Raw genomic sequence first — 27,566 nt, forward strand, 5'->3', positions numbered from 1 at the left:
CAGTGATGAGGATCTGTAGTTCCCATTCCAGGCTTTCTCTGTTGAGGCCAGTGGTCCTTGCAGCTTTTTATCTTTGGTGTGGTTTGTCATTTATAAAACAGCAATGTTACCCTCACCTGGGGCAAACGGGCTCGAACACTTGTCTAACCTGAAGCTGTTAGGGTCTGCCTTTCCTTATCATATGGGGCCTTCAGGGGCACTTTATTTTCCTTTCTGTGGAAGAATTCTCCAGTAGACTGGCTGCAGGTGGCCTTCTCCGCAGGTAGCATGCTTTGCCTCTCTAATATTAAATAGAGCAACAGCATTCACATGAGCACGCTCCCACTGTCCCTTTTAACTACCCCATTTTCCATCGCTGCCTTTACTTCTGAACCCACTGCAGCTTGGCATGCATATCTACATTCTACTGAAGTGGCTGTCTTCAGAATCCCCCACTACTGGTCTAGACTCAAAACGTCAAGATACATGTCTGCACCTCCCCCACCCCCCGCCCGTCTTTTGTTTCCTTTGCTCTTTTTGGCCCTCTCTATAGTGCTTAATACTATTCATTACCTTTATGTGTTCTTCTTCTCTGGTTTCTGTTAGTCTTATTTTTGTGTGTGTTCTTAGTAAGCTTTTCTCCATCCCCACCCTGTAAATGTTGGTATCCCTTTAGCCTTTTTCTCATTCTGTCCTTTTGTGACACACTCAAAGTGGCTTCAGCTATCACCTGCGTGCTGATGGCTTAAATCTAGATCTTTACCCCAGACCCTTCAGACCCATATATCTTATTTCCATAGACACCTCAAATGTCATATGGCCAAAACAGACCGTCCTCTTCTTCTAACCTTTCCTTCTCTTTCCCTGTCTGGGAGAATGGCATTGCCATTCATCAAGAGCGGACACCAGAGCTTATCTACTATTACTCCCTGTTCGTCCCACCTCCCAGATGGGTCAGTTCAGCCTCCTCTTGTCTCAGCCTTTCCTTCAGCCCCTGTGCCACACCTCTGCCAGACAGCCTCTCGTTGCCCGACTGCCCCATCGGAGTGGTCAGCAAGCCCTTGTGATTTTCATCTCAGTTTTTCTTGAATCTGTCCCCTTCTCTTCCTCTCTGTCTCCATACCCACCACCTTAGCCCCCACTGCCACCACTTCTCCCCTGCTCACCTGTAGTAGCCTCTTTGCAGACCTCCCTGCATTTGTTCCTCTGTCCTGTAACTCATTCTTCACATGGCAGCCCTGTGATTTTTTTCAAAAGATAGCTCTGAGCAGGTCATTCCCCTGTATAAACATTTAAATGGCTTCCCTGGGCTCCTGGAATATAAGCCCAAATCCTTGCATGTTCCCGCACCATGTTCCGTGCCCCACTCCATGGCTGGCCCCTGCTGACCTCATCAGCCATCTCTCTTAACACGTTCCATTGCATTTTGTCTCTGCTGGCCTTTTCTGTCTCTGGCTCTCCATGTGCTGCTCCCCCTGAGCGCACTCTCCCCCCTTTCCTTCCCTCTGGTTAACTCTACCTTTGTTGATTCCTGTTTCATCATTTATATCCCATGTCAAATGGTATTTCCCTGAGACCCCACCTCCATCTCCACCCCACAAAACCAGGTTTCTCCTCTCCTCCCCCCATAAATACTGTCCTATCTCCCTGTCTTTTTCCTTCAGAGCACCACATGGTTTGTTATTCTGTTTATGGATGATTTTGTTATTTCCCTGACCAGACCATAAAATGCTGTCTGCATTGGCACTCTGTCATCCCCAACCCTATCCTAATGCTTGGCACAATATCTTGATCTCAGGTGGCAGGTACAGTTGCAGCTCAGTTCATCTCTAGGCTAGGTCAGGCTATATCTTTGACGGGGGGATTCCTTTCACATTGGTGATGCTCCCATGAGATCTAGGCTTTACTGCTTAGACACATTTTTTTCCAGTCTCTTGGCCTTTAGATTGATGGGACTGGACTGTGGTATTACCTAGTTACAAAAATCTGTGACTTCCATGGTCTTGAAGGTTGGAGGCTCCTTTTTTTTTTTTTTTTTTAAGATTTTATTTATTTATTAGAGCACAGGGAGGAGGAGAGGGAGAAGCAGACTCTCTGCTGAGCGTGGAGCAGCGCAATGTGGGGCTCAATCCCAGGACCCCCAAGATCATGACCTGAGCCAAAGTCAGATGCTTAACCGACTGAGCCACCCAGGCACCCCCGGAGGCTCTTTCATTTGCTCAAACCAACTTCTAGTAAAGGTGCTAAATTTTCAGGACATACTCAGATGGCTTGTAGGAGGATGGATCTTTATATCCCACTAACACTTTTTCTTCATTTCTGCATGCCGTTTCTTAACATGTGGATCAGGAAGATAAGGACTGCTTAGAACACAATAAACATGGGAGTGGTGGTGGTTCTTTTCCCCCCTCAGATCTGCTGATTCACATTGAACAGTTTAGCACGTGCCTGGTCTCGTTCAGATCTGGCATCACCCCATGGTGCAGGCATGGTTTCCATTCCCATCCTAAATGTAAGGACGCTTAGCTCAGCAAGGTGAAGTCGTATGGTGCACCACAGGCAAGTGGTAGAGTAGGATTTGAACTTGGATTTTCTGACTCCTTATTTTCTCTCACAGCAACCTCCTTCTGGTGGGAGAGATGCGATATACCCTTAGTCTTTTGGAGGAGCCAGGAAATGTTATTTCCCTCCTTTTTTTTTTTTTTTGCGTATGGAAAGAAATTGGTCTTTTTATTGCTTCTAGAGAAAACTGTGTCCAGATGCAGTGCAGTAACCTACAGGCTGCCTTGCCCCAGGCAGACCTGTTAGTGCTTAAAATTATAATAAATATCACCTAAAATTATTCCGTGTGGAAACTACCTTTGCCTTTCTACCCTTTGCTTCTTAGCTGTCCTCCAGGAAGGCTTGACTCGGTCAGCATTTGGCTCAGAAGAAGAAACCATTGGAAGGCTTGCATCTCTCATGTTTGTCTGCACAACATCAGTAACCTGGTTTTCCATGAAAATGGTTGTTAAGGAAGCCAGTTTGTGGGGGCTTTGTTATTTGCATAAAACTTAGATTTCTGACATTTGACTTAAAAAAAAAAAAAAAAGCCCAAACAATTTATTTTTTAGAGAGAGGGCATGAATGGAGGGGAGGGGCAGAGGGAGAGAAAGAATCCTAAGCAAGCTCCACGCTCCACTTGGAGCCAGATGTGGGGCTCAATCTCACAACCCTGAGATCATGACCTGAGCTGAAATCAAAAGCCCAACGCTTAACTGACTGAGCCACCCAGGTGCCCCTAAGAAAAATACTTAACTATAAATAGTAAATCTTCTTCTTGTACTAGTATCGTGGTTTTACATGGTTTTCTATAATGAGGGGACCCGTGGCATAAATGTAAGCATTTTTGGAGGACCCAGGTGCATTTTTAAAATAAATCTCTCTCTCTTTTTTTTCTTTTAAGTGGAGCCCAGTGTGGGGCTCAAACTCATGACTATGAGATCAAGACCTGAGCTGAGATTAAGAGTCGGACACTAAACCGACTGAGCCTCCCAGGTGCCCCAAAATAAATCTTTTTTTTTTAAAGCATTTTATGGACATCTGTTAAGTTGTAAATATTTAGCTTTATGATTACATTAAAGTTGGAAAATTTGCCCAGTCCTAAAATTGACTTTATTTTTTGTTTCATTTTTATGAAAATAATTATATGGAGACGCTGTCTTTTTATTCCTCTCTTGCTTCTGCAAGTCCCTGTCAGAAGGGAGTTTTTGCTGCAGCAGCAGAAGCTCCCTGAAACCTTTTGTGTAGAGGGTCTGCTGGGAAGAAAGAAATATCCTGAAGATTCTTGGTGGTACACTTCCAAGCGTACGAAGCCCCTTCCCGTTTGACTCCTACAGTGGATGGGTTGGATCGCTCTGAGAACATTCCTCTAACTGGAGCCATTTTGTCATTTTCCCTTCTGGGAAATACCTTGTGCTTACCTTTCTTACGGGTTTAGTAATGGAGCCGAGAGGCCCTGAGCACTGGGGCTGGAGCACAACTTCCTCCTTTTCCTCGGTCTTCCCCAGTATCTTACTCAGCAGCTCCGGCCCTGCTGTGACACCCTGGAATGTATCATTTTGAAATGTTGCAGCTGCCACTGAGTCACATGGGAGCACAGAGCTGGCTGGGGGAGAGGTGCAGATCAGTTATGGTTTTTTGTTCCCTCATAGATTCTTGAAGAGAAGTTAAAAGTGGCATTCTTATTTTCAGTTGGAAGATTTATATATTTTCCCTAAAAAATGAAAGAAAGAGAAGTGAATTAATTGTAGTTTAAGTAGAGGCTGTGATTTCTAAGTGTAGCTCCTCTGAGCTTTAGTGGCAAGAAGTAATAAGCCTCCTGGCAGGATGAAGGGGGCTGACTGGGGGTGTTAAATAATTTTAGGGTGAGGGTCAGCTTCCCCTTTCTGCTTGGCTCTCAGTCTTCATGCGATTAAGTTCTTTGACTTAAATTCAGTTTGGCAGGCCACCTTTAAAACAGGAGGACCCCTCATAAACTGCTTCGTGCATAATAACCCTTTATGACTCTTAATTGGGAGTAGCTGAGCAGTGGGTGATTTTTATATACCATATGTCCTATAGCACAACAGGGCAAGAGAAAGGGAAACATGGGTCTTGATACTGGAAATCTTGTCTCATCAAATCAAGCCTCTGCCTATGATGTTCTTTCTAACATAATTTTTCTTTTTTTTAAAGATTTTATTTATTTATTTGACAGAGAGAGAGATAGCGAGAGCAGGAACACAAGCAGGGGGAGTGGGAGAGGGAGACGCAGGCTTCCTGCCGAGCAGGGAGCCCGATGTGGGACTCGATCCCAGGACCCTGGGATCATGACCTGAGCCGAAGGCAGACGCTTAACGACTGAGCCACCCAGGCGCCCCCTAACATAATTTTTCTTACATAAATACTTCCTAGCCAGAAAAAAATAGATTTGACAATGTTTACATTTTGATCAGTATTTCTTACAGGAGTTGGTTAGAGGAGAAGCTTATAAATTTGTTTGTTTTGAAAATGAAATTCCTGTAGAAAGGTCACCGCAATGTCAGTCCCTGTCATTTCTAACCCTCTTATCTCAGAGCTCATCTGCAGCGTGTCAGGCCTGGCCTACTGCTCTTAACCAAAAAAGGCAAAGAATGTGGAAGCCTTGCTCCCTTGCAGCCGGTTGTCTTAGTGCTCCATGATGGTCTGTGTTCGCACAGTGTCAGCTGGATTCGCAGGAAGCAGGGGGGTGTTGGACACATTTTCTGTGGCAAGTTCAGAGAGTCTGTGAGGCAGGATTCCAGAGCTTTGCCAGGAGCATAAATCCTAGGCATTATCTTAGAACTGCACACTGGGCCTCACCCTCTGCGTTTTAAACATTTCTTGGCAGCCAAAGAAAGCCAGGCAGTTTATCACAGGTGCCCACTTACCCCTCCGCTCGAGGATCCTGACTCAGAGGGTAGTAGCAGCAAGTCTGATGGAACCTTCACGTGTTTCACGGCTCCCTGCAGTCTCGCGTGGGAGAGGTAGGGTTTGCTGCTACAGTAGGTGCATGCAGCCGAATGGTAGCTCAGCCCCTCACCTCTGCCACCACCCTGGTACAAATTATGCATGAGCAGGAAAGGAAGAGCCACAGGACCACTTGGATTTGCCTTGTCTCCTCTTGCTAAAGATAGGTAGTGGGGCAACAGCAAGTATCTGAAGACAAGAGTACAGAAAGGAGCCACAGTGAATTGTGATCATCGAGAGGGAGAAAGAGAGAGGGAGAGGGCCGATGAGCAGGAGCACTGCAGCCTGTCAGCCTACTGATAGAAATTGTGCAGGTCCCAGTCTTGCGCATTCCTGTTCTAGGCAGGGTAGCGTGAGTATTAGAGTAAAGGCTTGGCCCTCTATTTCACACAAGTGTCCGGTATTTTAAACAAGGAGCATGTGACCACCTTGCCACATCATTTCTCTAGCTGAGTGGTACTTGATGTACTAAAGAGGCTGTGGGATGTAGTGTACTTAAATGAGTCAGAAGACTTTGAATGGGTCTCATCACGTTGATTTTAGTGATACCATGAAAAGAAGCTGAATTTCTGCTGAGGGCACGGTTTGTAACCTTGTAGCAGCAGAGCTTGTGGACCAAACTTTTGTTAGAAGACAGACTGGTAGGTTGAGAAGAAAGATTCTTGGGTTTTCGTGGTCTGTCTCCTCTACCTTTCCAGAACCAAAGAGAAAAACTGTGGAAAGGCAGCTAGTGAGGAGGTGCCACCGCCCAACCAGGGGAGCCTGGAAGCAGGAGAAGTGGAAGGCAAGCGAGACCTGGAGTTGTGTTGGGGGGATAGTTTTGTTCGGATTCAGTCGTAATTTTTTTGTTCATCCATGGTGACGTTTATAGAGGACTTTATTTGGGAAAAGACAATCTATTAAAAAAAAGGGAAGGGTGAGACATCAGAGTTTGTTACTACCTGATCTATTTAGGGGACTAAAAAATTACTATTACTGTTCAGTTTGATCTAATCAGAGCTTGCCATGAATTCTTACCTTCTCATTTCTCCTCAAAGCATTAAGCTAAGTCATTCAGATGTCTCAGCTAAGCCAGCTGCATGTTTTAACAGTTTTCAAGGCAATCTCCACCTATATTTGGATATTCAGAGTCACCCTTGCTGATGCATTTAGACCTCTTGGCTTATTTTTTAAGGCAGTTTTAGGTACACAGCAAAATAAGAGGAAGGTACAGAGATTTCCCATATACCCCTTGCTCCCCCACTGCCAACTTCCCCCACCAGTGTGGTGCATTTGTTAACCATTGATGAACCTACATTGACACGTCCTAATCACCCAGTGTCCATACTGTAGGGCTCACTCTTGGTGTTGTACATTCTGTGGGTTTGGACAAATGTATGATGGCATGTGTCCATCATTACAGTATTTTCACTACCCTAAAAATTCTCTGTTCTCTGCCTATTCATCCCCGCAACCCTTGTCTCCATAGTTTTGCCTTCTCCATAATGTCATATAGTTGGGCTCATACAATATGTGGCCTTCTCAGATTAGCTTCTTTCACTTAGTACTAGGCATTTAACATTTCTCCGTGTCTTTTCATGACTTGATAGACCCCTCCCTTTTAATGCTGCATAATTGTTGTTTGGATGTACCAAAGTTTATTAATCCATTCACCTACTAAAGGGCTTCTTGGTTGCTTCCAAGTTTTGGCAGTTATGAATAATGTTGCTATAAACATTTAAGTGTAGGTTTTGGTGTGGCATAAGTTTTTAACTCCTTTGGATAAACACCAGTGAGCATGATTGCTGGATCCTATGGTAGGAGAATGTTTAGTTTTGTAAGAAACCACCAAACTGGGCGCCTGGGTGGCTCAGTTGGTTAAGCGACTGCCTTCAGCTCAGGTCATGATCCCAGGGTCCTGGGATCGAGTCCCGCATCGGGCTCCCTGCTCTGCAGGGAGCCTGCTTCTCCCTCTCCCACTCCCCCTGCTTGTGTTCCCTCTCTCGCTGTGTCTCTTTCTGTCAAATAAATAAATAAAAAAATCTTAAAAAAAAAAAAAAAAGAAACCACCAAACTGTTTGTCTTCCAGAATACTTGTACCATTTTGCATTCCCACCAGAAGGTATGAGAGTTCCTCTTGCGCCACATCCTTGTCGGCATTTGGTGGTGTCAGCGTTCCGGATTTTGGCCATTCTAATAGATGTGTGGTGGTATCTCGTTTTAGTCTGCATTTCTCTGATAACATATGTTGTCTTTTACAAACATTCTCTCCCAGTCTGTGTCTTGTCTCTTCATTGTGTTGACAGCGTCTTTTGCAAAGCAGAAAATTTTTCTTTTTAGCGCCATCTAGCTTAGCTTTATGGGTCAGGCCTTTGGTATCGTCTCCTAAAAGTCATCACCAAACCAAAGATCATCTAGATTTACTTCTGCTGTCCTCTAGGAGTTTTATAGTCTTGTGTTTTCCATTTAGGTCTGTGAATAATTTTGAGTTAATTTTTGTAAAGGGTGTAAGATCTGTGTCTAGATTTGTTTTTTTGCATGTGGGTGTCCACTTGTTCCAACAACTTTTTTGTTGAAAATACTCCACTGTATTGCCTTTGCTTCTTTGTCAGAGATCAGTTGACCGTATTTATGTGGGTGCATTTCTTGACTCTCTGTTCTGTTGCATTGATATTTGTCTATTCTCTGGGCAATATCACATTGTCTTGATTACTGTAGCTTCATAGTAAGTCTTGGAATCAAATAGTGTCAGACTTTGTTCTTCTTCTCTTTCAATATTACGTTGACAATTTGGAGTCTTTTTGCCACCATATAAATTTTAGAAGCACTTTGTATTCACAAAATAATTTGTTATGCTTTTTTTTTTTTTTAATATTTATTTGACAGAGACACAACAAGAGAGGGAACACAAGCAGGGGGAGTGGGAGAGGGAGAAGCAGGCTTCCCGCTGAGCAGGGAGCCTGATACGGGGCTCGATCCCAGGACCCTGGGATCGTGACCTGAGCCGAAGGCAGATGCTTAACGACTGAGCCACCCAGGCGCCCCTTTGCTGTGCTTTTGATTGGGACTGCATTGAATCTATAGATCAAGTTGGGAAGAACTGACATCTTTACAATATTGAGCCTTCCTGTTCATGAACATGGAATATCTCCCATTTATTTAGTTCTTATTTGTATCAGAGTCTTACAGCTTTCCTCATACGGGTCTTGTACATATTTTGTTAGATTTATACCTAAGTAGTATTTCATTGTTTTGGCTGCTAATGTAAACTCTCTGCTTTTGAATCTTTTTCCATTAACAGTCCTACTTTCGTCCTTTCTGTAGTGATGCCCTCCTCCTAGGCTCATGCACCTGCTCTGAAAGTAGAGATCCCTATGGAAAGAGTAATCCAGTGGCATAAGGAGGTGTGTATGGGATCTGTCAGCTTTCAGAGTGGCCCAAAGAGAGGACTTTAATGGGGAACATGTTTCCTTTCATTAAAATGAAGTTTCTTTGATGATATTTAGAATATAATAGCAGCCTAAGCATGATGAGATACCTCCTCCCAACCTCCCTACCTTCAAACAGGAACAAATGGTTTTGTTTGTTTTTTTAAAGATTGCCTAGGAGAGGATTATTTGAACTTAAGGTAGTGTCTAATGAGATCACCTGTCTTCCCTTTTAAACTCAGATGGACTTGCCAAGTTAGTGTGAGGGTCCCTGAAGTGCGGAGTCTTGGATTCTGACGCCAGAGCTGCTCGTTAGAGACTTCATGATCTTCAGACTGTTCTTAAGGAATTCCTTCACTTGAAGTCCTCTGTAGCTGCAGGGGTGATGGCTCCAAGTCAGGGTGGCTTTCATCGGTCAGCTTTGGTCAGAGGATTTGGGCAGGGAGCCAGGGGTAGCTGCTTAGTAACTATTTTATCCTTTTTGTACATAGAATTCAGGAGAAGCTCATTAAACGAATTCATGTTCAGTAATAGAGAATTGGTCCTCTCTGTTAATTTCCCTTGAAGTATATAAAACCAAAGAAGAAAAATGTTTGCAGAGGGAAGGGCAGGGAACCTTGACATTTTAGATCCTCAGATCTGAAATTAGTTTTCAGTTTCAAGAATGAAAGCTGATTACTTAATGTGGTATGCTTGTAATGTTATGTTTTATGTATTATTAATATATTGGGCAACTGTTGGACACCTGCTGTTTCCAGGGCACTGCTGGTCGTGGTGGATGATGGGTAAAGCAGATGGGTTCGGTCTTAGCCTCCTGAAGCTCACTAATTTAATGGGGGAGTCAGTATTTATAATTTACATAAGTCATTATTTTAGTTGTGTTAAGTCTACAAAGGAAAGAAATGGGATGCCAGGAAAGCTTACTTTCTTCCCCTGACTCTTCATCTGATGGCTTGTGTGAGCAGCTCTCATTTCAGATGGAAGCCTTGACTGCCCACACTAATGTGGGCACAGAGCCTCCCTGCCCATACTTCCATATCTCTTCTCCCCCTCCTTTCTTGGACTTTGTCTTTACAACTTGAACTAAGTGTTCTTCATTTAACCTGTTTCCTGTCTTACCACTCTTCCCAGGAGTGTTTAAGCATATGCCCTCAAACTCTCTGTCTCTCTAAGTGTGTAGAAGGTATCTGGTACAAAGGAATCTAGAACCTGAAGAACAATCTTATGAGTGGGCCAGTTCCTTCATTTTCAGATGAAGGTGAGGACAAAGGAAGAGAGGGACCACACCCACAGTCGCATAGCAAGTTAGAGCCAGAGCCAAAACTAACCCAGGTCTTTGACTCATAGCCCAGTGCTTTCTGTTACATTCCTGCAGGAGAGGCTTTAGTCAGCAGGGATCCATCCTCAGGAACGTTCTGTCTTTGCAGAAGGACTGAGGAGGGTGACGCAGCTAGAGGAAAAAAAACCAGCCCACGGGGAGAGGAGGGGGGATCCATAAACAGACCTCACAAGGCCCAGGGTTGTTACTCCATACAGATTTACCAAGGGTGCCTTTTGCTGGGAGGACAGAAAATAGTATACCAAGTTCCTGTCATCAGGGAAGTCCTATTTGAGAGGAGCATAGAAGTCTAACATGCATGAAGAGAGCACCTCAGAGCAGCCTGTTAGGGGCTCAGATGCATCTCAGTGCACAGGAGGGCTCCAGAACGGGTGGAGGTGGGGACCAGTCTTCTGGATGAGGAGAAAAGCTTTTCCTGGAGAGACGGGGAGGCAGAACCTCACTGAGACCAGAAGAAAGATCCCCCTCCAGGCTTGAGGGGAATCCCAAACCAATGGCGCAAACAGGCAGTGGCCTGTGCATAGGAGGTTGGGAAGCTGTGGGAAATACATTTGCGCAGGAGCTAATCTTAGCAGATTTGGAGCTCTGAGCAGTCATGGAGTGAGTGTGGGGCCATGCTTCACTTTCTCAAGGAAGTAGCTTGATGAAAGCTGGGCTTCCGGAAGATAAGCCTGGCGTGTTTTGGGGGGCCTCCCAGAAGGCCTTCTCCAGGCCTCGCAGCAGTTGCTCAGGTGTGAAATGAAGTCCTGGACGCAGGTAGTGGCAGTGGGGATTTCGAGCTTCTGTGGTGCTTGTTGGTGATAGGTGATAAATCTGGGTTACTCTCTCAGTTTAACACAAAGTATAGCTTTATAGTGATTTTTCTAGGCATGTCTAGGTGGAGCCCTCAAGATAACTGGAAAGCCTGAGTGTATTTTATTTTGTAAGGTGTTTTGAAATAGATAAGAACCAATTAAGAGAATGCAAATACGAAGTGTCACTGCTTTTACTTCCAAATCTCAAGTGCAAAGTTAAATACCATTTAATTCACTGTTGCCAGTTTTGAACTCTGCTTTCCTTTTTTATGTCAAGTTTTTTTCCTTTTGAGAACCCGAACATTGTAGTTTAGCTGAAGGAGGGGAGGGGCGGTCTGGTGGGGAGAATGTAGAGCAAGAAAGCTGAGAGTATCTGTATTGGCTCCTTAAGCCTGACCATCAGCACACAGAGACTTAACTGCATTGTCTTCTCTTTGTCTCCTTAGGAATATAAACAGAAGCTTGCTCGGGTAACCCAGGTCCGCAAGGAACTGAAGTCCCATATTCAGAGCTTGCCAGACCTCTCATTGCTGCCCAACGTCACAGGAGGCTTGGCCCCCCTGCCCTCTGCTGGTGACCTGTTTTCAACTGACTAGGACAGGTGTCATGCCCCAGATTCCCATCTCTACCAGCAGAAAGAAGAGGGCAAGTCATGGTTGGAAATAACCTTGTGGCCCCTGGTTCTGTCCCTCCTTCATCCCGGTCCCGCAGCCTCAAGAAAGAACCACAGACTCTGATTCTCCTCTCCGTCCTCTCTTGTTGAGCACAATTCAGAACAGTGGCGAGTGGAGTCCAGTTTAGATTCAGATGTGGAAGGAATACAAACTCTCCCACTTCATGTTTTCATGCCCCTGTCGGTTTTCCATTCTTAGCTCTTTCTTTACACCCAAGAAGTTATGAAAATCATGTGTACTTCTGGAAGCTTTCGGAAGAATCTTGTCGCTTATGACAGCATTGTGTCATGAAAGCAGCTTCTCTTTTTGAGCTGGGCTGTTCAAGTTCAGTACAGGCCTCCACTGAAGGACCCGCTCTGGAGTCATTGGCTTTCCTGGCTACCATCCACCCTGAAGGTTGGAGGCACAACCGTCACGCAGCTTTGCCATAAAGAGTTTGCCACATCTCATCCTTCCTTTCCCTTACTTCTAGTGGTGTATAGTCAAAGGTGAGGTGAGGTGCGTTTGTTTTGTAAGCAGACTAGGGAATCTAGCAATAAGATTCAACGCTGATCTGGAACATAAAGTCACAGTTCAGAAACAAGGGTAACAGGGATCACAAGCATGAGTTAAAAATAAGTTATTTGCTTCAGGTTCCTACAAACAACCTTCCCAGGCACCCACTGTCAGAGAAAACGTTCCTAAAAACCTGATCTCTTGGCCCTAATCGGTTGTGAAGGCAATTGTTAGAAATGGTACTGGCGGACCCCAAAAGCTAAAGGCTTACTAAGAGTCTGGGCTCTGCACAGGTGTTGCTTTTTCGACCCATGTCTTTTGGGGAGCAGGGCTCACACTAACATTTACTTCACTGGGCGCGTGTCTACAGTATGGTGAGTAGACTTGAATATCTCCCTTGCGAACACGACACTCTGTGCATGTTTGTCCGTTTACGCCACTGGCCACTGCACGTGTCCTTGTGCCCGGGGGAGGAGGAGTACTCTGATCGGCGGTTACTGAATAGCTCATCTCGGGCAGAGGAAGGGGGGAAGTCAGGGATTTTAATTTTGGGTTTTAATTCCATTATCATGCCAGCTGACATTATGACTATATAATGTACTTAAGAGAGGATTTTTACCTTGCTTTTAGTGAAGCTTAGGCCTGCTAACTGTAAATCATTCTGATTTGGCAGGTTTATTTTTGACATTGGAAAGGGCAGAAAAAAATTTGCCCGAAGAGTATAATAGGAGTCAGAGCCCAGAGGCTGAAATCCAGAAGCTATAAAAAGGAATTCAGTGAAGGGGGTGGGGGGGGCTTCAGAATCTCCATTATTTTGAGTTGTTATTTTCAGGATTACCAAAAAGCCAATTACTTGTAATTTTACATGTTAAACATGTCGAAACATAGCCTGTGTTTTAAACGTGTGGCAGGCTTTCCTTTAAGAAGCTGTCCGGCCTGCCATGAAGTGAGAACGACGAAAAGTCTAGCAGGTGTTCAGTTTAACTCTGTGTAGAACATAGTAGCGTTTAAGGTGTTTCTCGGATTTGAATATGGACCGTGTGTTGTTTGCTTATTGACACTGCCTGTTGTCCTGTCATTATTAAATTCATGAGTCTCTAACTAGACAGTTTTTCTTCCCAGAGGCCATAGGGCAGTAGGTGACTTTACTAAAATTGCAAGATCAGTTCTAGTCTTCGCTGTTGCTGCACATGCGCCCCCTCCCCATATGGTGTGCGGCTTTAGTCCTGTGCGTGAGCTTGCTTTGGAACAGACCCATCTTGGACATTCTCTGTGCTTTCACCGAGGAAGCAAAATTTTACTAGCCATGAATCAAAAGGGTATAGTAGATGTTTGCTCTGATCAGCTAGCTGAAAATGTTATAGCATGATGGATTTCACCCACTGCTATGTTTTATCTGATTGAGTTTGACCAGCACTTGGTGCATAATTATTACAGCAAGAGCAAAAAATGAAACTGTAGCAATTATGTAAATGAATGTGTTGGCCTCCTAACACCTGTTACTAGTGGACTTCCTATGAGGAAGTTAGTTTTGGGTTTTTTATTTTGTTTTGTTTTGTTTTTTAATGAAATGCTTTTGTTTTTTAAATCTTAATTCTCCCGTATCCTCCCCAGGTGTGCTTATTACTTCATTTGTTTAATTTAAATGAACCTTTCTTCTCCTTGTATGTATGAGGTGATCTGGTGGGGTGGGGTGGGTGGGGTTTTTTTGTGTTTTTTCTTTATTTAGGGCATCCATAGGCCTCAAAGGACCTTTCCTTTTAGGTCATATTCCTCAGAAAGTCTTCATTCTTCTTTGTTTTGTTTTTTTTCTTAAAGAATATTTTTAAAGCTTAAATTTGTATATTAATTTAGGACTTTATTTAGAAGTATAGGCTGTCATTGGCGGCAGCAGTATATTCTGAAATGTCTCATAGATATATATTTTTGAATAAAGATGGTGTTGTTGAATGACATCGTGTGATATTTCTTTCCCCTGCCTTGTTACAGAACACCGATGCTTTCTTTGTAAGCAGTGGGTAATTAGTAATCACCAATAGAGATTGTGCTGTCTGCACAGAATCTTGTCCCTTAGGAGTTTTGTGACTGTTAGTGGCCCATAAATACTCGGCACTTATATAGTATTTTCTAGTTCTTTCCAGGGGCTTAATTAGCTTTAATTAGCCAATCCACACAGTGCCCTGGAGAGGTACCTCCATAGTTTTTTCCTCATTGTACAGAAGTGGGAACCGATGGAGAGAGGTTAAATGACTTTTTTCCCCAGTACCACAGTCTCTGACAGATTCAGACCTGGAAGTTCTTTGATTTCAGCGCTTTTGTTCACACTGCTGGGCCTCCAGAGAGAGATTTGATTTTGGCAATCCAGTGAAAGGCATTCTGAACAGTTAAAAAGAAGAAAAATGTGAGATAATCATAAATCCAAGTGGCGTGTCTTTTAAAAACATTTTTGTGGGTTTCCTTTCTCTTTTCCTTTCACTCTCAAGTGAAAGCATATTGGCTGAACATTGTTGGTGAATACTTGAAATAATAGAAAAACAGTTTGAAATACAGCCTTTTGAAGTGACCGGTTTGGAAGGCTGATTTTAACCTTTCCACTGGATAATGGCAATATTTGCCAGAAAAAGTGGGGTTCCCCATCTCAGAATGCAAGAAGGCTGCAGTAGCTGTGGTCCTCCAAGACTAAAGTGCAGCTCAAGGCCAAGTCCAGAATCAGAGGAGTTGGAACTATGCATTGCTGAAGTTCTGCCTTAAAATATAAAGGTTGAATGAGATATGTGAATCTCAGGAGACAGAATCTCCTGTGTCCCCAGGTTTCATGGCCTACTTAATGCCTCCACTCCTACCTATAAATAGTAAGTCCATAATTCCTCGGGTTTAATTAGCACTTCAGGCTACAAAATATGACTACAAGCTCCTGAAAGCTGAAGATGGAACTGCCTAAGAGTTCATGAATCTGTCAAAATGCTTAACTTTTGTGATTAGAGTCGTTAACTCTCTGTGACCTTCCTGGGCCAGGTACTTCCTCTCTGCCTCCGTTTTCTTACCTCTGAAACGTGGTATTGGACTAAATGATTTCTGGGTTCTCTGCCAGCCCTAAAAGCTTATGGTGGTTTTGTTGGTGGGAGAAAAACGCAGGACTGAAGTCTGAGAACGCTGAATGGCAAATCCTAGGTTCCCAGGAACATTTGTTAGATAAGTTAATAATACCAACGTTGTGCTGTATACAGTTACTTTTAACAAAAGAGGGGAGCATATATGGAACCCTGGAGATTGTAGTCTACAAGGATCAGAACACAAGATACAGGGCCAGGACTAGGAAGATGGGAGTAAACACTGTTCACTGGGCACAAATTAATCTGCATTTGGTATATTTGAGATCTTTAAGAAAAAGCTATTTTCCAGCCTGGTTTGCTGTCTTATTTTCTGCCAGAATCATTCATCTGGCTAAACTCATTTCTCATCACCACCTCCATGGGGTTTTTCATTTAAAAATCATTCTTCCACTCTAAGGCACAGTTTCAATTAAGAATCCATTATTCTCCTGTACAGTAGATTGGGATTCACATAGCTTCATGTAGTGTTGAAAGCCTAGTTGGTTCAATTTTTTAGACTCGGAAATAGTTATTTTTCATTAAAATTTCATTTCTACCACTGGTTGGATAAACATTAAAATTAGCAGTATGAATCAGAATTTAATAAATAGGAGGCAGTTGGGGCAAGTGATGACCCGCATCTGATCTCAATGTGATGACCTTAGTTGAGTCCCTTAGCCTTTAGAGACCTTAGCTGCTCCTTAAAGGGAACGAATTGGGGGAGGGGGGAGGTTGACCGAGTAACCTCAGAAGTCCTTTCCAGATCCAAAGTTCAATATGCCCAGGTTTTCAGAGGATTTCCTCCTACTGAGAATCTTACTAAAGTGCCCACACAATGAATGCACTCCATAGATTTTTGAATGCCAGTTATCTGGATGAATTCTTAGTTACAGAATTGTAAAGTGGTTACAAACATACCTATTAATAACTTTAAATGAGGAGTTTTTAAAAAGGGCCTAGTGCCATGTTCTAAGTTTGTAGTTTTGAAGCATTCCATTATCTTTTCTTTTGCATCTTGTGCTTTTGATGTCATATCTAAGTAAACATTGCTAAATTTAAGGTCATGAGAATTACTGCTATATTTCCTTCTAGGATTTTATACTTTTAGCTCTTATATATAGGTCTTCGATCCATTTTGAGTTAACTTAAGTAATGGGCTGTATCTTGATCAATAACCTTGAAGATCTCTTCCCAGCTCAGCTTTTCATAAAATCTTGACAGAGCCTGGCTTCCTGATAGAGTTGTAAAACTCAAGAATATTCATGAATTAACTCCAAACACAATTTTCTTTTAAAGGTCTCTAGCAACCTTTAGTGAAGTCACCGTCTATTAGTTAAATGATATTTTGAAATTTAACCCCAAATGAAAACAACTAGGGTAAGAGATTTTCAGTTCCACCTGTAAAGGAGCAAGTGCTATGGGAATTGCCCTCTGCCATAAACTACTGGAAAAACATTCAAATATGTAAAACAAATGTTTCCAGACATTGGACATCAGGAAGCACAGAACTGTGAGTTCCCGAGAGAAGGGAAACAGATAAGGAGAGTTGATTGCCCCCATCTTACTCACTGAGGGTGTTCCCAATCTGCTGGGAGCCAGAGGCGCCCCATATCACTGAATTGAGGAGGCAGACATCAGAGTTCAGAAAGGTTGCGGTGGCTGGAATTTGCGGGGAGAAGTGACAGGAGGTAGCTGCACAGAGACTGCACTCCGAAAATCTGCAGAGGGTTCCCTTGACCCCTTAAGTGAGTTCTGAGCAGGATGTGTGGGATCAAAGTCAGTGTGACCAAGGGAAGAACAAACAGAAAGCAATGGTCCCGACAGTCCCCACCACTCACAAGGGTCCGGTAATAGTTGGAAGTTTCTGCTAGCCAGAGCAGAGAGGCCTCATCATAACACAGAGCACTGGACAGAGTCCTCAGAAAGGTCATGCCTTTGTAGTTGGACTAAATTTGTACTAGAGGAAAGGCTGCTTTCAGCCAGCCATAAATAAAACTTGATAGTAAGCCTCAAGCTGGTCTGTAACTGAACTGCTTGGCAAAACAAAGTCCAGCTCTGTTTAAAGACGTACAATAAAACCTAGCAATCAACAGTGTAAAATTTACTCTTTGGCATCCAAAAAAAAAAAAAAAAAAAATCACACATGCAAAGAAGCAGAAAAAATACTATCGGAGTCAGAAGAAAAATAAACCAATAGATCCAGAATGGCACAGACGGATGGAATTGGTTGACAAAGATCTGAAACAGCTGTTGTTGACATGATAAATGCTCAAGGATATAAAAGAGAATATGAACATAATGAGGAAAGACATAGGACATATATTTTTTAAAATACAAGTCAAATTTCCAGAGATGAAAATGCAGTATTTGAAACTAAACTAACCAGGGTGGGATTAACCACCGATTGGACACTGCAGAAGAAAAGTGTGAGTGAAATTAAAGGCACAGAAATGGAAATTATTCAGAATGAAGCACAGAGAGGAAATACCAGAAAAGAAAGAAACAGAGCAGCCTGTGGGACAACACCGACTGCCAAAAATATGTATCAGAAGGAAAGGAAAGAGGGAAGAGAAAACATATCTGAAGGAATAAGGGCCATTCCCCAACTATGATGAAAATTATAAAGCCATTGATCCAAGAAGCTCAGCACCTCAAGAAAAACAACCCTGAAGAAGCTGCACGGGCTAACACACATCATAGCCAAGGTGCTGGGCCAGTGATAAAAAAAAAAAAGAAATACACAGAGTAACGAAGATCAGAGTGACAGCGACTTATCCTCAGACGTTACGAGAGCCGGAAGAGAACACCCATGACATCCCACAGGTGTTGAAGGGGTGTGGGGGGAGATCTGTCAACCTAGCAAAAAAGTCTTTGAAAATAAGTAAACAATAAATAAATAAAAATAAAAGCAAAATAAAAATGTTTTCAGTGCAACAAAAGCTGAAAGAATTAATCACCACTAGTCGGCAACCTCGGACAGAAGACAAATGATATCCGATGGAAATCTGGATCTCCAGAAAGGAGGGCAGAACACTGAAAACTGCATGGGGAAGTATATCATGTTTTCTTTTTATTTAAATATCTCTAAAAGAGAATTGTTGCGACAGAGATAATAATGTATTTGGGGTTTATAACATACAACAAAGCAACAGTGTAAGACAATAGTGAGCATCAGTGCCCCACGGCCCAAGGTTCTCATCCCGCAGCCAAAACGGGGACGGTCTTATCTGCCCCTCTTGTGCTGCAGGCCGAGGACCCTGTTCCCTCCCACCGGGAGCAGATAGCAGCCAGGTGCCTGCCATATGATGCGCATGCTTCTGCAGAACAAACAAGTATACATCAAGCCCACTGGAGGGGGAAAGATTCTTCCAGACAAGGTGACCTGCCCAGCACTGGCTATGAGGGTCCTTTATGCCATCTCTGGATTGATGTAATGTGTGCGTGAGCCCAGCATGGAGCGTGATGACTTTCCAGATTGTTGGGTTATGAATTAATGAGGTCTCCCTGTAATTCCTAAAATGTACTCTTTCAAAATATCAGAGGCCTGTGTTGGGTGTTCCTCCTGTCCCTGGCCCAGGGGCTCACTGGGTTACTGTGGCCTCTCGGAGATGTGTGTGGACTTGAAGCCAGGTTAGAATGCATTTCACTTTCCTCGACAGGTTCCTTGTAGTATTGTTACCTTGGAGGATTCCACTTCAGCTAAACCTGATTAGTCCACTCAGCGTGCTCTAGGCTGGAGCAAGGAGCCCTGACTTTGGAACCCGGTTGAAACCCCAACTCCATCACTGCAGAACGGAGTGACTTGAGACAAATCACTTCACATCTCGGGGTGAGTCTGACTTAACAGGAAGACGGTATTTGCAGTTCTCCGCAGAGGCCTTCATCCCCACGTTCGACATGACAGCCCCATGGAAGGAAGGCAGCACGGGGTAGCCGTCCGCACCAGCTCCTGGCTCCAGTGGTCTGAGTTCGAGGCCCAGTCTCCTCACTTCACTGGCGCCCTTACCGGGTGACTTCACTTCCCTGCATCTTGATATCTTGATTTCATCATCTGTATCCTCTGGACGATAACAGACTCTATCTCAGATGTTTATGGCAGTTTAATGAATCGATATTGCTAAAGTCAGCCAAGCGAGAGGAGTATGTGTTAAATAAATAAAAGCTGTGTGCTGATATGAAACAGTCTGTACAAACTCTGGGCCTGCGAGGCTGGGATGTGGCACAGCTGGACTCAGCCTTTCTTCTTTCTGGAGGTCCTGGAGCAAGAACTGCACCCTCTTAAAGCCCCAGCTGTTGTGAAAAGATGCCAAGGGGGGACACTGGTCAACTGCAGGAGGGCGGGGCAGGCCTCAACCTCCCAGGGAGGAGTGGATGACCTAGGACGATTTAGCTTGCAGATAGGGGGAGGGCAAGCGTGGTGGTCCTCAAGGGCTGTAGATGAATACAGGCATAAAAATGGTTCTTACTTTCAGGATAAAACCGGCGACAAGAGATGGACGTTTCAGTGAAGAGAACTTCTGACCCATCATCAGGAAGACTGGTTGCCCCACCAAGGCTGGCTGACCCTTCTTGTCTGGGGTTCTGTCGGGAGCTTCTCAATGAAGGTAAAGAGTAGTTGGAGATGAGACATATACGGCCCCTCCCCAATCTAATAGTCCCGGACTCTAGTATTTCTGTTGGCTTTGAGATTTGACTACTGATAAGTGTGCTATTCTTTTTTTTTTTTTTTAAAGATTTTTATTTATTTATTCATGAGAGACAGAGAGAGAGAGGCAGAGGGAGAAGCAGGCTCCCAAGGAGCAGGGAGCCCGATGTGGGGCTCGATCCCAGGACCCTGGGATCATGACCTGAGCCGAAGGCAGACGCTTAACCATCTGAGCCACCCAGGCGCCCTGATAAGTGTGCTATTCTAAAGTTCCAAAATTTGAAGCTTGCCAAGAACTCTATAAAGAGCATCTGCCCAGATTCCCTGGGCTGCCTCCTAATGAAGTGCTCAGTGGCCTGACATTGCTGTAAGAAGCCCCTCCCCCCTCCTCCATGGATTAGGAAACATGGGGGTGGTAGTTTCAGCTCCTGGCAAGGTCATGGAAAGGCACTTTGTCTGAGAGCTGTCATTGCTCAAGAACCCAAAGATGGATCTTCAAACCCTCTTTTGATATTGCCAGTGGCTGCCCTTGAAATTTCAAAAGGGACATTCAGACCTGGCTCTGCGTTTGCCCATAATCCAGTGGCATCTGGACTTCATTTCAAAGGCCTGGAAGTCTGTGAAGTCATTCCGAAGAGTGGCTTTCGTATGTGCCTCCGCCAAAACGAGCATGGAGAATCCTGGTCATGAGGCACTTAAAAGTTTATTAGGCTCTGGTATTAAATTATAGCGTGACCTGTTAAACATGGATTCAAATAAGCCATGGTTCAAGTCAAGCTCTGGCTCCCACTACGGCTTTTCGACCAGCCGTGCAACAGATTGGTAGTGACCCCTCTGTCCCCAGAGGCATCAAACAGTGCCTATGTGACCACTTATGTGGGCCATGCTCACAGAGAGGGTTCTCGAACCCAGCAGAAGAAAGGCGGTAAACTTGAATGCATTCAAGCCCTGGGAGGGCAGTGGGAGGGAAGAAGTGTGGCCAGCCGTGGACAGGGGCGTGTGTGATCACCGCTAGGCAGCGGGGCCAGGTGTCAGCAGGCTGAGAGGCAGTGCCACCACGATGGCCAGATTGTCTGGTTTTTCTAAGAGAAGGTGGAAACCTGGATTTGTCTGTAAAAATCTCTCCATTTTTAAATGATGGCAACTCATTTTTTTTAATGCCAGTGTGTTTCATTTTTGCCATACTGGTTTGTTTGCGATATCATTTTGTTTTAGAATGTTTGATTGTTTTAGAATGCCAGTGTGTTTGCCACTTTTGCGAATAGAGAGTTATTCTTGCTAAAGAGCGGTGACAGGAGTCTGCAGGGCCGACCGCAGGCCGAGAAAGAATCCTTGTTCTAAGAGGCATCTGTAGGTGTGAGGTCAGAGCCTGCCGGTGCGTTCAGGTTGATCCCACTGTGGAGACAGGAGCGCTGGCCTGAGAGCGAGGAGGCCCAGGTTCTGGTCCCAGCCCTGCTGCTGCTGCCCTGTGTGACCTTGGGAAAGTCTTGGGCCTTCTCTGGCCTCAGTTTCCCCTTCTGGAATTGGCCCAGAACATCTCAGGTCCCTGATAGTTCAAATGGTCTCGGGTTCCTCGGAGGAACCCAGAAGGAGAATCGTCAAAAGTAGGGCTTGCGGTTCATTTGGGGTGAAATGGCTATCCTCGGGACTGGTTGTACATCTCGAAGGAGTTCCAAAGCTAAGAAAAGAATTTACCAGAGAGGAGGCTTTGCCAGCGCCTTCCAGAGTCTTTGTGCCAAGGGCTTAGGGCTGATGGAGGTGATGGGTTGGTATTCGTGAAGCACCAGTGGTGAGTTTAGGTTGTGATAGAAGGCACGTGGGGCTTCCATGACAGATGGAGAACAGCAGGTGGAGGGTCACACCAGAGGCCTGGCTTCTGCTCTCTGCTCTCACTCACTCTGACCTGAGGAGACCTTCCCTGTCTCTGAGCCTCAGTTTCCTCTTTCAAAATGAGGAGGTTGGCTGGCCGGTTTCTGAGCCCTGGAGTTCTACGATTCTAACCAATTATGTCGAAAAGTCATAGTTTTATCATCTGCACAAAGAGTTTAATTTTTTTTTTAAATCCAACAGCTCTTTCTTTAGCACCCACTGGTGACAGGCACAATGGATGCAGCCAGCAAAACCTGCCCCCGTGCTGCCTACCGTCTTGGGGGCCAGATAATTACCAGTCAGGTAAGGGAACAGCATAACTGGCAGAGTACCATAAGAACACAAGTTTTCAACGGGAGACTAGAACCTAGTCGGGGTGGGATGGCGACAGCTTCTTTGAGGAAGTGACTCGAGCTGAGATCCAAAGGATGCTGAGGGGAGAACAAGGTGAAGGGGACAAGAAAAAGAGCTGCTAGAAGAGGAACAGCATGTGCAAAGCCTGTGACCAGAGGCACTGAAAGGAGCCAGCACTGTGTGAGCTGAGGCTGTCGAGGTTCGGGCCGAGCCAGACCCTGCAGAGTCTTGTCATCCTTAGAGAAACTTGGATCCTGGTGCTGAGCATGTGGGGAAGCCTCTGGAGGATTTCCAGCAAGGAAAGACAGGGTCCAATCTGTGTTTTGAAAAGACTTCTCTGAGTACTGTTGGGAAGAGACAGGGAATGGTGGAAGGGATGAGTGGGGACCTAGGGAAGCAGAAGAGATTCAAGGGACCAGTGAGGAGGTGGTGACGGAGTGACAACATCCTGGGGAGACACGACAGGGGCCCTCCTGGAACCATGACAGCCATGAGAGAGGGAGAGGTCAGACTTGAGGGCACTTTAGGATTCTGAGTTCTCGGGGCTTGGTGAAAGATGAAGGAGGAGTTGGGGCCAACTCCCGGTGGTCTGAGCAGGGGCACCTGAAGGCGAGCGGGCCTCAGATCTATGGGCATTTCCAAGCAGCAGCCCCTGATGGTTGTCAGGGACCCCCCACTTCTGGTTTTTCACAACTCTGTGCTTTTCCCTCTCGATTGTGGGCTGCATTTAGTGACGTACCACTAAAAGACTATGTCAGAGGTGACGGGTGAAGAGGTTGGGTTATAAAAGGACGGTGACCTCTGTTTGGCACTCTCTCGGTCTCTCCATGGCTCGTGCTGGGGGGAGGCCCACTCTAGTGCATGTGGAAGTGGATCTTTGGAGGCCTGCCAACAGCTGCCTAAGTGAGTTTGGAATCTGATCACCACCCCCAGTCAAGTCTTGAGATCACCACCACCAAGGCTGACACCTCGATGGCTGCCTCATGGAAAATCTTGAGTCAGAACCACCCCGTTCAGCCACTTGCAGATTCCTGACCCACAGAAACTGAGAGTTAATAATCAGGTTTTATTTCCAGCTGCTGAATTTCGGGGTCATTAGTTAGGCAGCCGTAGGTAATCAATACAGCTCTCCCTGACACAGGCTGCACCCTCAGCTTCCCTAAGGCTGGGAAGGGAAGGGTTAACCACAGAGCCCAGGCCTCCAGGCCAGCAGCAAGGTTAAAGCCTCCAGCCTGAGGGACAGTTCATTACAGAGTTATCTAGTGGCTCAGCCAACATTTGGGTCTGTAGCCAGCTGGGCCGTAGCCCTCCTGCCGTGTCTGTCAGAGCAGGGACCCTAGAGGGGAGGCATCCTGGAAACGGACAGATTTATCAACAGCCTCGCTTCCCTGCATCTGCCCATGATGGGCCAGCTGCAAGTAGAGCCAGTGGGACCTTATGGCCGTGTCCCCAGCGGGGGGACACGGCCTCCACTCCTGCAATGTGCTGCCTCGCGGAGCTCATGGCCCCGGGTCTGCAGTGTTGGGTCCTGAGAGAGGTGCTGAGGGGCTTCCCCAAGCCCCGGAGACTGCCAGTAACCACACAGGAGTATGGAGCACCTCCTGGGTGATGAGCCCTTCTACTCATCACCTCGTTTCACCCTTGCAGTAACCCTGCCAAAGTGGGAATGCCTATGAGCTCTGCCCCTTTGCAGGTGAGAGAACCAAGGTCTAAGGTCACGTAGCTGAAAAGCACAAGACCATCTGACTCCAAAGTGTGTGCTTAACCACTGTGTCTCCTTGGTGGCTCTGTGGTGAGGAGGGATTTGGTGCCTCAGTGGTTGAGGGAGCTGGTTCAGGGAATACGGTGGGAGAGCCAAGGAGGCAGGGCCCCATCCAACTCCAGCAAAAGCAGCTCTCCTCTTCCGGGTTGTGCCATCAAGGGACCATGTAAAATTCCATTTCACAAACCAGGTAGCATAGTGTTTCAGAATGTGTGTTCTGAACTGAGAACTTGAAGTAGGAAGATAAGTCTGGTGCAGTAGGGGCAGGGGAAAGAGGATGAGAAATAACCGTTGTGGGTTTTCTCTGAGAGCAGAGCCTTGGAAGGGTGGAGTGGACAGCGATAAGATTAGAAACTTCTTCACATATTTCCTGGAGCCGTAAATCCTGGCTCATTTTACCCAATTTACCAAAGGGATTAAGCTGACATAGAGAGGAGCCAAAAGAAAGAAGATAGGCCGCCTTCCAGGACTGACTGTTTAGAGAGCTGAGGCCCAGCCTGGCAAGGGACAAACCTCTCACTCTGAGCCCAGGTTCTTTCCCAGCACCCCTGGACACAGCCCATCGTGTTCCTGCTTAAACCCTTCCGGTAAGGGGGAGCTCACATGCCCATACGGAGTAGACTGTTCAGCTCTCAGTGCTCAGAAGAGCTTCTCACCCTGCAAATACAAACCTTCCCCCAACAGCTTCATTCAATAATTCAGTGGGTTGTTACATAAAAGCATACTTTTAATATGTTTATTTTGAATCCAATAAAAATGCTAAATTTTCTTGTCAATTTAAATGACATAGTTGCCTATTTTGAGGTTTCTCTATACATAATTATGTTACTTTGGAAAGATGATGGTTTTGTTTTTTCTCCAAATCTTACTTCTTTCATTTCTTTTTCTTGCCTTACTGCCCTGGCTAAGACCATCAGTAAATGAGTAAATGGGTGCAGTGGGCATCCTTGACTTGTCTCTGATCTCCAAAGGGAAAACTTGCAATATTTTACCATGTTAGCTGCAGACATGTCTTTATCAAATTATGGAAATTCCCTTCTGTTCATAATTTCCTAGATTATTTTTTATTAGTTTTAGATCATGAATAAGTGTTAAATTTTTATCAAATGGTTTTCTGCATGTAGGTTTTGTCCCTTAATTAGTTTATGTGCTGAATTAACCTGAATTTCATTTCATTTAATGGACTTTCTTGTTCTTGTTCTTTTTCTTTTTTTAGAGAGAGAGAGAGAGCACAAGTGGGGAATGGAGGGGCAGAGGGAGAGAGAATCTCATCACTCTGAGATTCATGACCTGAGCTGAAATCAAGAGTCAGCCACTTAACTGACTGAGCCACCCAGGTACCCCAACCTTAATGGATTTCCTAATGTTAAACTGACCTTGTGTTCCTGGGATTAGTCCATTTCAGTTGTGGTATCATTTTGTGTACTGATGGATTTTTGTGGCTAACCCTTTATCCGTGATTTTTCATTTCTATTTACGAGTAAAATTGGCCTGTAATTTTCTTTTCTTGCCATATCTTTGTCCTGTTTTGATATGCAGGTTATGTTAGCCTCATAAAGTGAACTGGAGATTACTCACTCTTTTTCTACTCTCTGGAAGAGATTGTCAAAGACAAAAATAGTTTCTTCTTTGAATGTTGGATAGAACTTGTCAGTGAAGCCATCTAGAGCTGAAGTTTTCTGTATGGAAAAGGGTTTTAACAACTGATTCAATATCCTTAATTGTTAGAGGATTATGTAGGCTTCCTATTTTGTCTCAAGTCAAAATTGGTATATTTTGCCTTTCTAGGATGTTGTCCATTTCATTTAAGTTTTCAAATGTATTGACTCAAAGTTGCTCAAAACATTCTCTTTTTTCCTTTAATCGTGACAGTATCTGTAGTGATGTCTCACTTTTTAGTCCTAATATTGGGGTTTTGGGGAGCCATTTATGTTTTTCTCTAGATCAGTTTCATTCAGGGGTTTGTCAAATCGTCTTTTTAAAGAACCAACTTTGGCTTTGTTGGAGTAGCTCTGTTTTAACTTTTGCTTTCTTATTTTATTAATTTCGGTTCTTGCCTTCATCATTTACTTTTTCCTATTTTTATTAGATTTGTTTTTTTTTTTTTTAAAGATTTTATTTATTTTTTTTGACAGAGAGAGACATAGCGAGAGCAAGAACACAAGCAGGGGGAGTGGGAGAGGGAGAAGCAGGCTTCCTGCAGAGCAGGGAGCCCGATTCGGGGCTCGATTCCAGGACCCTGGGATCATGACCTGAGCCGAAGGCAGACGCTTAATGACTGAGCCACCCAGGCGCCCTAGATTTGTTTTGATATTCTTTTTCCAATATTTTGGCATGAATGTTGATCAGTTTTCAGCTTCTTCTCTGACATATGCACTTAAGACTATAAATTTCCCTCTACATACTGATTTACCCACACCTACAAATTTTGATATGAATTTTCTTCATTATCAATTGATCAAAAATATTTTCTAGCTTCCTTTATCAGTTCTTCTTTTAACCCATGGGTTATTTAGAAGTGTGTTTTTAAATTTCCTAGCCCATGGAAAATTTCTAATTATCTCATTATTGATTTATACCTTCATTATAAGGAATAGCAGTTTAGATAATATGCTCTGTGTGGTTTTAGTTCTTTGAAATCTGGTGAGACTGGCTTTATAGCTCAGTTCATAGTCAAATTTTGTAAATTGTCTTATGTATTTGAAAATAAGGTGTTGGATGCAGTTATCTGTATGTGTCATTTATTTAAGTCCTTTGAGTAAAGACTATTAATGCTCATTCCTACCTGATTCTTCTCTTTTGAGGGTGGATATAGGCAGACTACATTTTTCCATACCCTTGGAGACAAGAGAGGCCATGTGACCAGTTCCAGCTAAAGAGATGTGAATGGAAATATGTTTACCTTCTGGGCCAAGGCACCTAAGAATGTGTGCTACCTCCACATTTTTTCTTCTTTAGAAGCACACTGAGATGACAGAGCCATGTGGTGAGAGACGCCTGGATCCCTGGGTCACTGCGTGGAGGAGAACTTCCCTAAGAATTGCCTGACCACTGCACTTTGTGTGAGTAAAAAATAAACCTTTGTTGTATTAAGCCACCAAGACTTTGGGATTTTTTTTTTTTTTGGTCACCGTTGCATAACCTATCCCTATACTGACTTTTTGCCTCCATGTCCGGCCAAATTCTGAGAGAGATATATTGAATCTAACATTCTGATTTGGATTTGAGTATTTCTAATAGTTCTGTCAATTTCTCTTTTGTCCATTTTGAACTATGCCATTAGGTGTTTATAAAATTAAAATAGTTTACTGAAACATTTTTTATCATATGGTGCCCTTCTTATCTCTGGTAATACTTTCAATGACAAAGCTTCTTTTGTTTTCTATTAATATAGTCATGCCACAGTTCTTTTGCAAGCTGTATTTTATTCCATCCTTTTACTTTCCACCATGTTATATCCTTATGTTTCCTAGTGGGAGGGGTGATGGGAGGAAAGGGAAATTTAGAATGAATTCCACATACCTTCCATGTGTGCTGGTCATGTAGCTGGGTCCTGAGTTCATAGAAGAGAACAAGATACAGTCTCCTCTCTCCAAAAGGTTACAGTATAGTAGCAGAGATGACATGGGTACTTCAAAAATCACGTGG

At 44.3% G+C, this 27,566-nt stretch overlaps 1 protein-coding gene across 1 annotated transcript in view; it reads left to right on the forward strand.

Moving 5' to 3' along the window:
- RPRD1B (regulation of nuclear pre-mRNA domain containing 1B) overlaps positions 1-14,149 on the forward strand; it is a 51,663-nt gene extending 37,514 nt beyond the window's left edge. Inside the window, exon 7 of the mRNA XM_035006297.1 lies at positions 11,474-14,149. Within this exon, the coding sequence (XP_034862188.1) occupies positions 11,474-11,623 (150 nt within the window). The 3' untranslated portion in view covers positions 11,624-14,149. The remainder of the gene's footprint in view (positions 1-11,473) is intronic.
- Positions 14,150-27,566: the final 13,417 nt, after the last annotated feature.

The sequence above is a fragment of the Mirounga leonina genome, unplaced genomic scaffold (assembly GCF_011800145.1).
Source record: "Mirounga leonina isolate KUSES-001 unplaced genomic scaffold, KU_Mleo_1.0 Mir_150, whole genome shotgun sequence".
Classification (NCBI taxonomy): domain Eukaryota; kingdom Metazoa; phylum Chordata; class Mammalia; order Carnivora; family Phocidae; genus Mirounga; species Mirounga leonina.